The sequence below is a fragment of the Toxorhynchites rutilus genome, chromosome 1 (assembly GCF_029784135.1).
Source record: "Toxorhynchites rutilus septentrionalis strain SRP chromosome 1, ASM2978413v1, whole genome shotgun sequence".
Taxonomy (NCBI): Eukaryota; Metazoa; Arthropoda; class Insecta; order Diptera; family Culicidae; genus Toxorhynchites; species Toxorhynchites rutilus.
Window position 1 is genome coordinate 11,981,850 of NC_073744.1, and position 13,426 is coordinate 11,995,275.

At 36.4% G+C, this 13,426-nt stretch overlaps 1 protein-coding gene across 10 annotated transcripts in view; it reads left to right on the top strand.

The window, feature by feature from the left end:
• LOC129766673 (collagen alpha chain CG42342) overlaps window positions 1-13,426 on the top strand; it is a 520,858-nt gene that overhangs the window by 247,531 nt on the left and 259,901 nt on the right. For all 10 annotated transcript variants that reach the window (XM_055767263.1, XM_055767276.1, XM_055767284.1 and 7 more), the window contains one exon: window positions 4,479-4,558. In XM_055767263.1, the coding sequence (XP_055623238.1) occupies window positions 4,479-4,558 (80 nt within the window). The remainder of the gene's footprint in view (window positions 1-4,478; window positions 4,559-13,426) is intronic.

Sequence of the window (13,426 nt, forward strand, 5' to 3'; positions counted from 1 at the left end):
AATTCATTAAAAATCGATGTTCCAAAAATTTGTCAAAATAGAAAAAAATTTAAAAAAATTATTATATGCATATTTTAGATATTGCAAATTAAAGTTTTTTGCTCATGAATAAAAATAGAGTACTAATTTTTTTCTCAGTGCATATATTTTTTGCGTTTAAACATCAATACCCTATACCTCTTTCTAAGACATTATTTCGGTACGACTCACAGTTTTTGAGACATAAATTATCAAAGATTTCTCTTGCTAAATTCGATACGCCCTATTGAGAAGTTACACTTGAGTCAAAAAATTCCCAATTGCTGTGGAAAATCCATATTTGCTCCAGCCCAAACGGGGTACAAACTTTTATTCGGAAAACAAATACACATGTTTTTTTTTTTGCCGATTTCATTTGGAACTGCTCCATTTCGAAGTTGTGAAAAAATGTGTGTTTTTTTCCCAGTACTTTTTTGTTTCAAGATCCAGTACTGTTAATTTGTGACTCAATTGTGCTCGTACGAGTTTGTTTAGAACATGTTTTTAGAAAATAAAAATTAGAACTAAATTTCACGTGGCGCTCAAAATATTTTATTTTTCTGTTAATTTGAAATTTTGTACAAAAAATGTTTTCTTTTTCATTTTGGAACCAACTACTTTTATTATTTTGAGAGCCTGCTTTTTTAATATGTTCGTACGTGTTTTTGGATGTTTGTGGATTTTTGGTATTTTCGGTATTTCGAAGTTTTGGAAAAAAGTTTTGTTTTTCTTCTCGAGTCCCAGTTGTTTTTTTTTATGTTGAGACCCAATACTGTTGTAATTTTTACTCAAGTGGGCTCGTGATTTTTGGAACGTGTCAGAACATTTTTGAGAACATTTTTTAGAGCAGAATTTTTAAAGTATTGCACGGCACAATCTTATCCATTCTTTTTGGGTGGGATTCCGAATTATTTTTAATATGCTTCAGATTGTCCGATTTGGGTCAAATATGCATCGTATTGTTGGAAATATTTGTTGCCATTCTGAAGGTAGCTTCATTATTTCTCTATCATAGAAGTATTGGACCTTACTTGAGCTTGAGCTTGAACTTGGGTAGACTGTACAATTCGTAGTTGCTCTCCGTGATTGACCTGAACCAACCAAATTGCACAAAGAACACACAGACTGACGCTTGGGACTAGCAAATCATTCTCGTTGTACAATTTTCGGTGATTCGAGCTTTAAATGGTCAATAACGACGCCGATCACGTCCTTATAGTCACCAGGGGAAGGGAAGGAATGTTAGTATGATATACGCCGCCAGAAGGCCAGAAGGGTCGCCTCTATAGCGTGGTTCCCTAGCGATGTCAAAAATCGATACACTAAAATCAAAACCTTTTTTTTTAATTTCGAAATACATTTCTGAATCATTTTGGTACCGCGTATCTTAAAATTCAAAAATACACACATATGAAAACATCAACGAACGAATGTTCAGAAAATTGTGCAGTAAAAAATAACATTTTTTATTTTATTACGAAATATCAAAAAATATATATTATGTTTGTAAAGTTCAATACAGACGGGCTCGATTATATACAGCCTCCGATTTTTTCCCTATATATAATCGAATCATGTAAATAATCGAGTCAAAAAAAGTGATTTTTTTTATACATATATTTTTAATTTTTCTGTTCTTGAACATAAAAGATAATAATGTAATAATAATGTTCTAAAATACCTTTCTCATATAAAAATTCCAAATTCTTTCATGATTTGATAATCATATTTTATAAAAAAAAATGCTTTTACGTATTTTTTCGTATTCCAACAATGGCAGAGTTATGAACTTTTTATCTGTTTCGGGCTCTGTTTGCCTTAAACTGGCTCCAATTTGAAAATTATGCTACGCAGGACAATTCTGTTGTTTCCCTTCTAAAGATGAAAAAAAAATAATACAGGATGCAGTTGTGAAACTTAAATCCACTATTAAGTAACATTTTAGAAGTGAAAAACTTGTGATTTTTAGGGTGTTATTCTTATTTTATTTAAAAAGTAATTTAAAAAATAAAAGATCCCTAATCGCTCTACAATTCGTTCTCTGCCACCCAACTTCGATCTTTTTTATTTTCGCTGCAAAATCATTTTAAACAATTACTGTTGAGCCTTCAATTAGAATCTACCAAAATCACGATTTTTATTTGACTGTGCTCATAATAATCAATTAAGTTTCACTTTAACGTTGAAATAGGTCATTTTTGAAATATAAAAAAATAAATAAAATTTCAACTGTATATAATCGAATCTGTATATAATCGGGTCCGACCGGTATTTTGAAAATTCTGAAAAAAATCACACAAAAAAAACACGTACGAACACTTTTTATTAAAATGAGATTGTTCTGTAAACTAAAAAAAGAAATACCACAAAATTTAAAAGAAAGGTATACTCTAAATTGATGGAAAATCAACACAAATCAAAAAACACTTAAGAACATATTTTTAAAAAAACAAACTAAAGCCGTACAGGTTCTCAAAATGAAAAAAGGATAGTGTCTCAAAATAAATAGAAACAGTGAAGTGCTGCAGAAATTTATAAAATTATCAAAAATATTGTTCGCCACGTGCAATATTTTCAAAATTAATATAAACGTTATTTTAATTGTGCGTTATCTCGAGAACGGTCCTAGTCCTAGAAAAAACGCTATAAATAATTTTTCATGTACAATCGTATGAAGATCAAATTTTCCATACTACTTTTCTTAAATTCACAAATCTCGCAAAGTATTGTGTTTCATATTTAAAAAAATATATATATATATATTTCAAACTACGTTGAATTGAAAAAGTTTCCTATTAAAAATATATAGATTAAAAGGGGGCGTGTTTCGAGACACAATTTTTTAATATTAAATTCAATCTGTGTATAAGATTTTTTAACGCTGATTTGGAGTGTAATTTTTCCTTCATGAAGATTTTTTTTAAAATTTTATGCCAACATATTTCTGAGAAACGATTTTAAATTCAAAAAATATTTTATTTTCAATAAAATTTTGCTTTGATAATTTGTTTGATATTTTTCAATGAAAACATAAATGATTCCCTACATTTCATTTTCTAACCAACATTTTGTAGGTCCTATAGTTTTTGCGTTAAGATTTTTCGATTTTTCGAAAAACAATTCTATCAAAAACTGTAAAACCTACAAAATTTTGGTTAAATAATGAAATATAAGTAAATTGTTTAAGGTTTCATCCAAAACTATCAAACATTTATTTGAATTTTAACGAAAAAAATTTAGAAAATCAAAATTCATATGATATGTTTCGAAAATATGTTTTTTTAATTCTAAAAGAAAAATAGATATGAATAGCCCTTACAATTTGAAACAAGCCATACATCGGAAGATCGGCACTTTTACAGGGAAAAAGTGTTTCCAATAACAACTTTTTCATGTTTTCTTTCAAAAATTACTATTAACCCTTTGCGGTCGGAATCAATCTCCCTTGAAAGAGACCCTCTTATCTTTCCACGCTAAATGTATTTTGTTTATACCGAGTACCGATACCTATTATTCATAGAAACTCCGGGCACATTCGTTAACAAGTTCTCTAGACATTAAAATTCATTTAGAAAAAATCTTAATTATTACAGCGTTGAATAAAATATTCAGTATGATTCCTCATTGTGGTGGCTGAGTGCAGACAAACTACCGCAAAGGGTTAATGTTTAACTCGTGATTTTTTTATGGATAAATTATTGCGATTTTCATGGTCTGTAAACTTTTTTCTACTTAGAACCATGTTAAGAACAGTTCAAACGCGAGAATGTTCTGAGTGAAACATTTTTTTAGGAGTCTCCATACAAAAATGTCATGTTTTCCAGAAGCTGTACAAGATAGAAAGTTAATGTCTTCGACAGCAGTTTATATTTTGATAAGATCGAAAAACTTTGTCGAATACGCTATATCGCTATCTTGACTTTAAACAGAATTAGGATTAGTTGTAATTTTTTCGAAGAAAACTTGAATGAGTTGTTGCTAGAAAAACTTTTTCCCTGTAAAAGTGCCCATCTTCCGATGCATGGACAACTTGTTGGAAATTGCAAGGGCTATTCACATTTTTTTTTCTTTTTTTGAGAAAAATGAATTCCAATTTAGAATTGTTTTTTTCGTTGTTATTTTTCCTTAAAAATGGTTTGTATTTTTTCATGAAAATTTAAACAATTTCCTACATTTCATCTTCTGACTAGTTTGAAACAGTTCACGAGAACGGCTAGGCTCAAAACGATTTATTTTTGTGATTTGACGGATAAATCTGCTATCCACCGAACATCTCTAGGTTAGACCCAATCTTTCGCTAAGGGCGCGAGTGATTTAAAGCGGCAACGTTCGAAAAGCTAGACTAATGAGCAAAATAAATTCTCCGCCACAGGAACAACAGAACACACACAAAAAAAATGTGTCACTTTTAACTGGAGCAGCCGTAATTAATTTCTTTCCCACTTTTCTCTCCCCTACAGGACCACCGGGCCCACCAGGACCTCCCGGGAAGAGAGGGAAGCGTGGCAAAAAGGGCGACCTGGGTGAACCAGGGGCGGAGGTAAGTGGCGGCACGGAAGCAATCGAAAGCAATCGATGCGTATATCGTAAATAAAAACCAAACGTCCAAACGTCAGAGAGTGGGGAAAGGAAAAGAATGACAGATCATGGCGAAGAGGGCCATGGGAGCCCATGGCCAACTGGGACCGACAATTTCGTTCACTCTTTACAGATTTTTATGTGTTTGTAAATATGCTGTGTGATATATGGAAGACGCGTTGGCGGCCACACAAGAAGGAAGGACAATAAAGTAGATAATTAATTACGCACAATTACACCGTCATTTGTCAGGGCGCTGTGTTTGCTCGGGCACAACAGGGAAACGTGGTCAGTGGTTAGTGGGGAACGTGCCGGAATCCATAGTACGGAAATATGAAAAAGTCACAGGAGGGTTGTGTCTGAGACACGACCGCATAGTTGACGTAGGATTACGTTAGGCTATCTGCCGCATGCTGATTTTTTGACGTGAAACGTTCCCTGTTCGTTGCACATGGTCAAAGAAAATGTAAAAGTAAACAATATTTTTTGATCATAGTTTTATATAATTTTTATGATAAGTGGAAAACAATAAATTAAACTCTTTCGTTTTAAAGCAATGCCGATAGTCCTGAAAAGGACTGGAATGGTTTGATGGGCTGTACGGAATCAGCTGCGTGTTAATGTGATGTTTTAGTCGGATGTAGCAGTTGTTTACTTTTTGGCAGCGGTAGTTTTTTTCGGAGTCGCTGCTGCTTTTCTTGGCTTTGAGATCTTCGGCTTCTGTGCGTCGGTTTGAGAGGGTTTCGTTGACACCACCACGGCGAGCTAAACGACGGATGCGGATTTACCGCATCCAATGCACACTAGAAACAAACATTGTTTCCGATCCGTTTCGCTCCTCTTCTTTGGTTCTTTTGCCGCATTCAGTCGTGTTAATTGATGAGGAGAATACCAGCAATGCACACTGGAAACCCAGATGTTTGTCGATCTGAGCGTTGAACGAGAATGAGAAATCCACGAATGCTACGTCCTTTTATATCATTTGGTATGTGAGAAATAGGCTCCTCCCACTCGCTCTCGATGCAAATATTTTACTCGTCGGGGAACGAAAGAATCGATTCCACAGCAAAGCAATTATATGAGAGCAAAGATTCCTTTTACGAATTGGCCAAACATAACCCGAAATTTCTGTTTAAATAATGGATTTTGTAAACAAATCAATTCTACACGGTTGTAAATCTTGTATGTGTCTACCAAATGTACTTACAGTACGTACACCCGCATTTGTAAAATATTGTAATATTGTAAAATGCCCCAACGAACATCCCACAATCAATTGAACGAAAATTTTAGACATCTCTAAAATCAAAACTAGACATTATTTTTGATCATAGTTCCATATAATTTTTATTTTTTATTAAATCGTTTATTTTTACAGGCTCAGTAACATATGTTTAAAGGAGCCAAACTCCTATCTGTATTGTTACAAGTATATATAAACATTTTTCATTAATTCTAGTGTTAATGAAGTAGAGAACCGATTACTCGCGGTTTGCTCGAGTTTAGAAGGGTGACATTTTTTTTCAGGAAAAGGAAGGGATATAAGGATATGTTGACAATGTTCACACTCACATTCATCATACTCAATTCTTAAGCCTATCTTATATCTAATATGTATTTACATTTTACCTTATTCTATTGTTAGTAAGAAGGGATTTAATGATATAATTTTTATGTTGAGTGGAAAACAATAAATTAAACTCTTTCGTTTCAAAGCAATATCGATAGTCCTGAAAAGGACTGGAAGGGTTTAATGGGTTTGTGGAATCTGCTGCTTAGTAATGTGATGTTTCAGTCGATGCTTCTTTCCAAGGCTTTGGTATCTTCGGCTTCTGTGCGTCAGTTTGCGAGGGTTTCGTTGTCACCATTACGGCGAGCTCAACAACGGATAGCGGGTTTGATACACTGGATGTTGTCATGTAGAACCTTGCGATACGCTCTTCCTTTACCGAGTCCTTTGTCTCCTTTGCCTCCATTACCACATCCAATTGTATTGGTTGATGAGAAGAGGAATACCACTGCTGCTGCTCTTCACTCGTTGTTGTCCGTTGTATGAATGAATGAGATCCACGAATGCTCCTTCCTTTTATATCATTTGGTATGTGTGAAGTAGGCGCCTCCTACTCGTTCGCCATGCAGATATTTAGCTTGCCGGTGAACGAAAGAATCCAATCGGGTGCGAAAAAGAAATGACGTCAATTTCGACCAATCAGGACTGAGTATCTCTGTTTGGATAGGGGTTGAGATTTTTCAATTATTCGATAGTTAGTTACATGATATATACTATTATATTCAATGTGAAAAATTGTTATAGAGTGCCGAAATCGTTTGATGCAAAAATATCATCAATACATCATGAAATGAATGAGCAATAAGCGTTTGAAATTGGACATTATTCAGGATGCGATCGATTTTCGTTTTTCAATTTGTACCCCAATATGTTCCCGAAAGACGTAATCCTACGTCAAAAAAAACTTATCAAATTTATAGCACAGGTTGTTAAAACCCAGGCTTCAATTTTTCAAAAGTGAAAAAATAATGTTTCTCTGGGTAGAGGACCAGCATGACTCCGTTCAGATCTGAAGAGCCGATTGGAAACAGTAGAAGTAATTGAAATGGGACTAATTTGGATCAAATCAGATTTGCATACAATAATTGGAACTATTTAAACAAGAGAAACTATCGACTCCGATTTGGACACATGAGCCCCCGTAAAATCGTCGTTCCATTGCAACCAGAGGGCGTGATGTTGGACCCGGTAGAGATGGATTTGAGCCAAAACGCAAACACTACAATATCTTCCACAAATGCCAAACACGATAAGAGGAATTAATGAGAATTTATTTGCCCATTCAAACATGCAAACCGACCGAAAGTCTAATCTCACTCCGTTTCGTTGTGCATGCTTCTCTCTGCTTGCAGGGATTAAGAATTATTACGAATAAAAGATGCAGAGATTGCAATTCATTCATCCATTCACCCGTCCATACATCGCACCGAGAGTCCATTCTGATTTCCGTTGTCGAGGCGTAGCTTCACTTTCCGAAGGGGTGGACAATGTCCACTGGGAGTGAAATTCAATTATTTGTTCCATTACTATCCCACTTATCTGTCGGCCTCCTCTCTGTCGCTGTCGCGTGTGTGTGTGTGTGTGTGTGTGTATTTGTTGCATTCGGAACCCATTGTTTCATCCTGTTCCGGCCGCTCTGACGCACGATTTCCACCGTTTCATCGTTTGGTTTTGTGGTAACGCAAATCCCTCCCTCGCGCTGATAGTGTCCCCATCGCTGGCTATAGCCGGCATTTGTCATCTCTGGAAACCACAGCCTACTCATCGTGTGTGTTTTTTTTGTGTATGTTTCCACACTGCACCTCACTATAGGGCTGATTCAATGAAATGTAAACGAAAAGTAATTGAGCCGTTTGCAATGGATCCAGCCGACAACGACAACGACAACGGCTTTTGTGTTTCGTTTTTCGGCCGGAGCTTTGTCTACCGGACCGCACTCCGCACTGGCAATGATGATTGAAACCCTTTCCGGTTTTCTGTCGTTGTGCTGTCGACAGGCGTGTGCAAAATTGCATTACAATAGATTTACCAGGGTATTACCCGAGCACCCCCCCCCCTCGACCTCGCCAAACCATTCGCAGGCGTCCAAAGTGTAGTCCAACAATGCCGGGAAAGGCTCACTCACTGCCTGCCACACGTCCTTAAAGTGCCCCTGTGGAAGTGTGCTGACACGAGGAGTGAAATATTTCCCAAGCATGCTTCTCCGAAAAAGGGCTTCGCCGAGTTCATATTCGAATTCATTTTCTTTGCTGGTTGGTTGGTTGGTGGATGGAAGTGTGTGACGCGAAAGGTTCCATAGGGAAATAAGGGAAGTGAAAAGTGGAAAGCGAAAAGCGCCTCTTGCTGCATCTGATCTGTTAAGAGGAGATTGGTGCAGTGCTGCATCTGAGAGCCACTCAGTCTTTCTTTCCTCGTTGAGACGGGCAGCCAAGTGTTGCGAATTGCTCATGATAGAGCGAGAGATAGGATGGTTTATTCTGCGAAAGAGGTTATGAATTTGCTAGGGTTGTATCAAGCGGGTGTTTGAAATTCCCTAGAACCATTTTTATATTCATCACCATATTAAATCTTTTTATGAGTGGTACACAAATTACGTAACGGTGAAAATGCGGGATTGGGGTTTTCAAACCATCTGACGTTTAGCTGAGAGGAACATGAACAGGTATAAATTGATGTTGATTTATACAAAATTAACAACTCCTTGGAGCAATGAAGTAGTTCCTGTCGTTACATTTCACTACATTTCAGCCACTCGGATGAATATCCTACCAATTCCGACGGGATCGCTAGGTTATCGCAAACTCAAAATGTTTCGTTCCCAGTTCCGGGTCTCTTGTTTTGAGCGGAATCCGTCATGATCATCTGCAAGGATGTAAAACAAGTTCAATTTCCCTCTTCGAGCGCATTTACTTCGATCAAACTGCAGTAAATACAAAGCGCTACAGCAGATAAAACGGATTTTAATGTTCAATTTTCCACATAGGAATTCTCATGTGGTGTTTGACAAGAGAGTCTTTGGTAATGGTCTTTATACTACGAACAACAATCCCCCTCAAATCACAATTTTTATGAGTTAATGCAAACGTGTTATTTGTCAAGGCATCGGGAACGTTGTTTGGCCTTGCGAGATACAGGGTAACTTCGATATAACGTACATTTCACTTTCAAAATTATACGTTGTATCGAATTGTACTTGATATCGAATCACACTATATTGTGATTGCGTGCGTCAGTTCTATATAACTCAGAAACGTAGCTTATATTACTTTATTGTGTTGCTCTTTGGGTAAAGTTAATGAATAAATTCAGTTAGAAGACGAAGTCAACCTTTCTCATGATATTTTCCTTCGTACTGTTGATTAAAGCTTGATTCTTTTAGAATCCGGAGTCACAAAACCAGTTGTATTTCGGGATAGATTAAAGGTAAAAAAATTATAGAAGGTTGTGTTCAAGACACGACCGCATTGTTGACATAGAACTACGCTGTGGTTAAATTCAAGTCGCTTGTTTATAACTGCGGATATTATTTTATAATGCTACGAAAAGTATGAAATAACCATTCTACCAGTTTGATCGCCCTGAACTTTTTTTTTTATTGTAGAACCATTTGACGATAATTGTTTGATGATTCATTCTTGTGCTCGCAGAACAATACATGATCGAGATAAGCGCAGCTGTCATCCTCAGTGGAGAAAGTTTTGCTACTGGCAAGCGAAGCAAATCACATACAAAATTTCAGAACGACATTTACTTTCTTGGTGACTAAATAAACGAAATAAACTCTATCTGTTAATCTCAACAACCTTGAAAAAAGTAGCACTGCTTCATTATGATCAAGATTAACGTAAATGCAATCCTAGTTGAAAGCAGTTTTGCGACTGACACGTGAGCCCAAATAACTTAATAACTTAATATAACTTATTGAATAACTATTGGTATTCCCCAAATTTTTTTTTGGTGCTCAACCTGAACACCTGCTCCACCATAGCGTCAGTTGCATTGCATTGAGGACAGAAAACAAACAATGTTAACTGCTTGGAAAAAGGCTGAATATTTGTCTCAGCAGAGATTCATTACTAATACCCTAGCATAAATATTTTCCTCCCGCTATCTCCCCTCCTTGTTAATGTTTATCATTGCGGCTGAATAATTTGCAACACCAAACAATCGTCAATCATAGCATAAAAAAATTAAGCGCTGGTTGCATCGTTACAGGGCCAATGCACACGAGAGCAGATACAAATGGAGTTTCAGCGTAGCGAAGATGCACTATTTTTTACGTACGGGTTAAGAAGCACGCACGTACGCACACAAATATCCATATATCGATGGCTTGAAGCAACTAAATATACACACACTTATCTCCGTCCTGCGCTCTTCTAAAAAAAAGCCCATTCTGTTCATATTGCCAGTCTAGATTACCTTAGCTGTTATCTTTTATAGAGAGAGTTTTTCTACCGTCCAGTTCGTTCGTCTCTAACCTTCAAAAAGGTCCTTGGAAAACTTTACTTCATCCATCATATTACTCCTCCGCTCCCATTGCCTTGAGAAAGGCATTCGATCCCTCGCCGTCCAGCTCGCCCTGCAACGATGTTATTCAGTCGATTTCCTCACGAAGAATGAAAGTTTGTCTGACTGACTGATGATGAATTAGAGAGGTTTTAAACTTTTCAGTTCATTCGCCTCTAAAAAGTTTGCCTCAGCGAGATCCACTGTTTATACTCTAGGCAAATATTCCCCTTCGTTCTTCTTCTTTGCCTTTGTTCACGGAGACTTCAAATCTTACGATTTCCCCTTCGATACTCGTCGATAAGTTGCTCGTTATTGACAGCTATGTTCGGGAAAGCACACAAATGTATGAGGAAATGGCAATGCTTCCAATTTTCATCAATTTAAACCATATACAGACTATGGGATTGTAATGTATAGCATATCAAACAAATCTTAGGGAATTTCCGATTCGTTTGGTATGTAAACCGCCAAAATCCGTTCGCGACAAAAATAGTTATTAAAGTTAACTTTATTTCATAAAAACGTGACCTGTTTTCTGATTTGGCACCCTTAATGAAAGACGTAGTTCTACGTCAAAAACATGTTTTAGTATCAAAATACAGATACTTTTTTTGTTGTTCAAGAAAAAAAATATTCCTTTACACTTTGAAAATGTGTACGTTATATCGAGGAAAAATGTAAGTTATATCGAGTGACGTTATATCGAAGTTCTCTTGTATATCGAAAAACTTTTTCCCTGTAAAAGTGTTCATCTCCCGATGTATGGGTGACTTGTGGGAAATTGTATGGGCTATTCAAATTTATGTTTATGGACGTGGGACTACGTCTAACCGGAGTATATGGGGGGTAAAATGAAAACCTAAACACAGAACATGCAGGCAAAATTGAAAGATTCCGGATGCTTATAACTCGGACATTTCTCGGAAATGTCCGAGTTATAAGATGTTTGCATCAATTGATAGGGAATATTTCTACGCTCCTATCGCAATTAATAAAATGTTATTTTTCGATAGATAAACAATTGAATAACTGTAAAATGTTAAGCGTCATTTAAACGCCCTAACTGCCTCGTTTTGATTGGCCTGATTTACGGTTTCCACAACACAGTCATCATAACCAAGCAGCATTGGGGAAATCTGCATCGCAAATACATGAAAGTCGAGGGTATTTTTGTTCCGGCTGAAATGTGTTTCCCTAGCACAGACGCCAAATCCATGGAGCGTGGGGAAATTGAAATGTGTTTAACTAATACAGATTTCTAAATCAAGGTGTCATCATACCAAACGTAGAAGGACTGTCATTAAATTTACTTGTAACGAAGAACATAATCTAACACAATGGATGAATTGACCTTACATGGCATTATACAATCTTTTTACTCACAAAGCAAATATATTGGATTCAATTAAATTCGAAAATTGTTTCATTCAATCAAAAATTTAATCAATACAAACAAATGATTGCTAAGCTAAGGTAGCCCCACGTCAACCTTGCGGTTATATCATAGATATAACCCACACATTTTTTTTTCAGGATTTCAAAAAAACATGTTTTCGAGAAAAATCAATTTCAATTTTCAAAACATTTTTTTTGACGTAGGACTACGTCTTTCATTTCTATACCGGGGTGTAAAATCAATGTTTCGAAAACGAAAGCGTTACGCCGGAGACCGAGATTTTGAGCGTTAATAGCTACTAAACAACTGAACGAAATGGTATGATAAACACTTCATTCGAAAGATAAAATGTCTACACGTTCTATACTTGTTACTTTTTGATCCAAAAACTTGTTTCAATAGTCTTAAAATTGCTTTCAAAACAGGCTATTGAAATCACCAATCGGTATATAAGCGAGCGCCGCTCGGAAATCCACTCAGTTCTAATTGAACAGCGATTGGAGCATGTTGTCGCTGTTGTGGTGAAGCTCTTCGTTTATCATGAAAGCGCGGATGAACGGTGTCACCAAGAGCCTGTTTGTGCACCTTAGGCCAGACATGATGCCACAAACGGTTCCCCGGGAAGACATCGCTACACACACATACACGCGCGGAATTCTTTCCGTTTGGATGCCATTCAGCATCGAGAAAGTTCCGGAAAGATCTAATCATTTCTGGAAAATAATCTGCCAGTTCCTCTGGGAATTTAAAAATACATTCATGTGAAAGAGTTTATTCGAATGTTTTCTAACTATGTAACACTGTGACCAAATATTTTTCAATCAAGTACTATTAACAGGTGGTTATCGAGTTAGTATTAACCACTGGTGGGCTTCCAGTATCGAGGAAAATGTGGAAAGATCTAATCGTTACTGAAAATAATCTGCCAGTTCCTCTGGGAATTTAAAAATACATTCATGTGAAAGAGTTTATTTTAATGTTTTCTAACCATATAACACAGCGATCAAATACATTTGATTTTGTAATTTTTCAACCAAGTGTAATTCGCAGGAAAGCTTCTGAAGATTATTCTTCCACATCAGTAGGATATTTCCGTATCCAATATTGTATGCGTACGCAATCGATTATTGCTCAGTCGCCGAAAGTTTCGAGCTCAGAGAGTTCATTCCCCTCTAGTTTGCCTTCCAAATTGCCATCGTAAACCACACCTTCTCTCGATTCAATCACACACAGCATACTTAAGCGATATTCTGGTGGTGAGACACATTCATTTTTCGTGAGGACATCGACAAGATAACATCGTTGCCTAACGTGCTGGAGGAGGTGGATGGCGAAGGATCGACACATACACG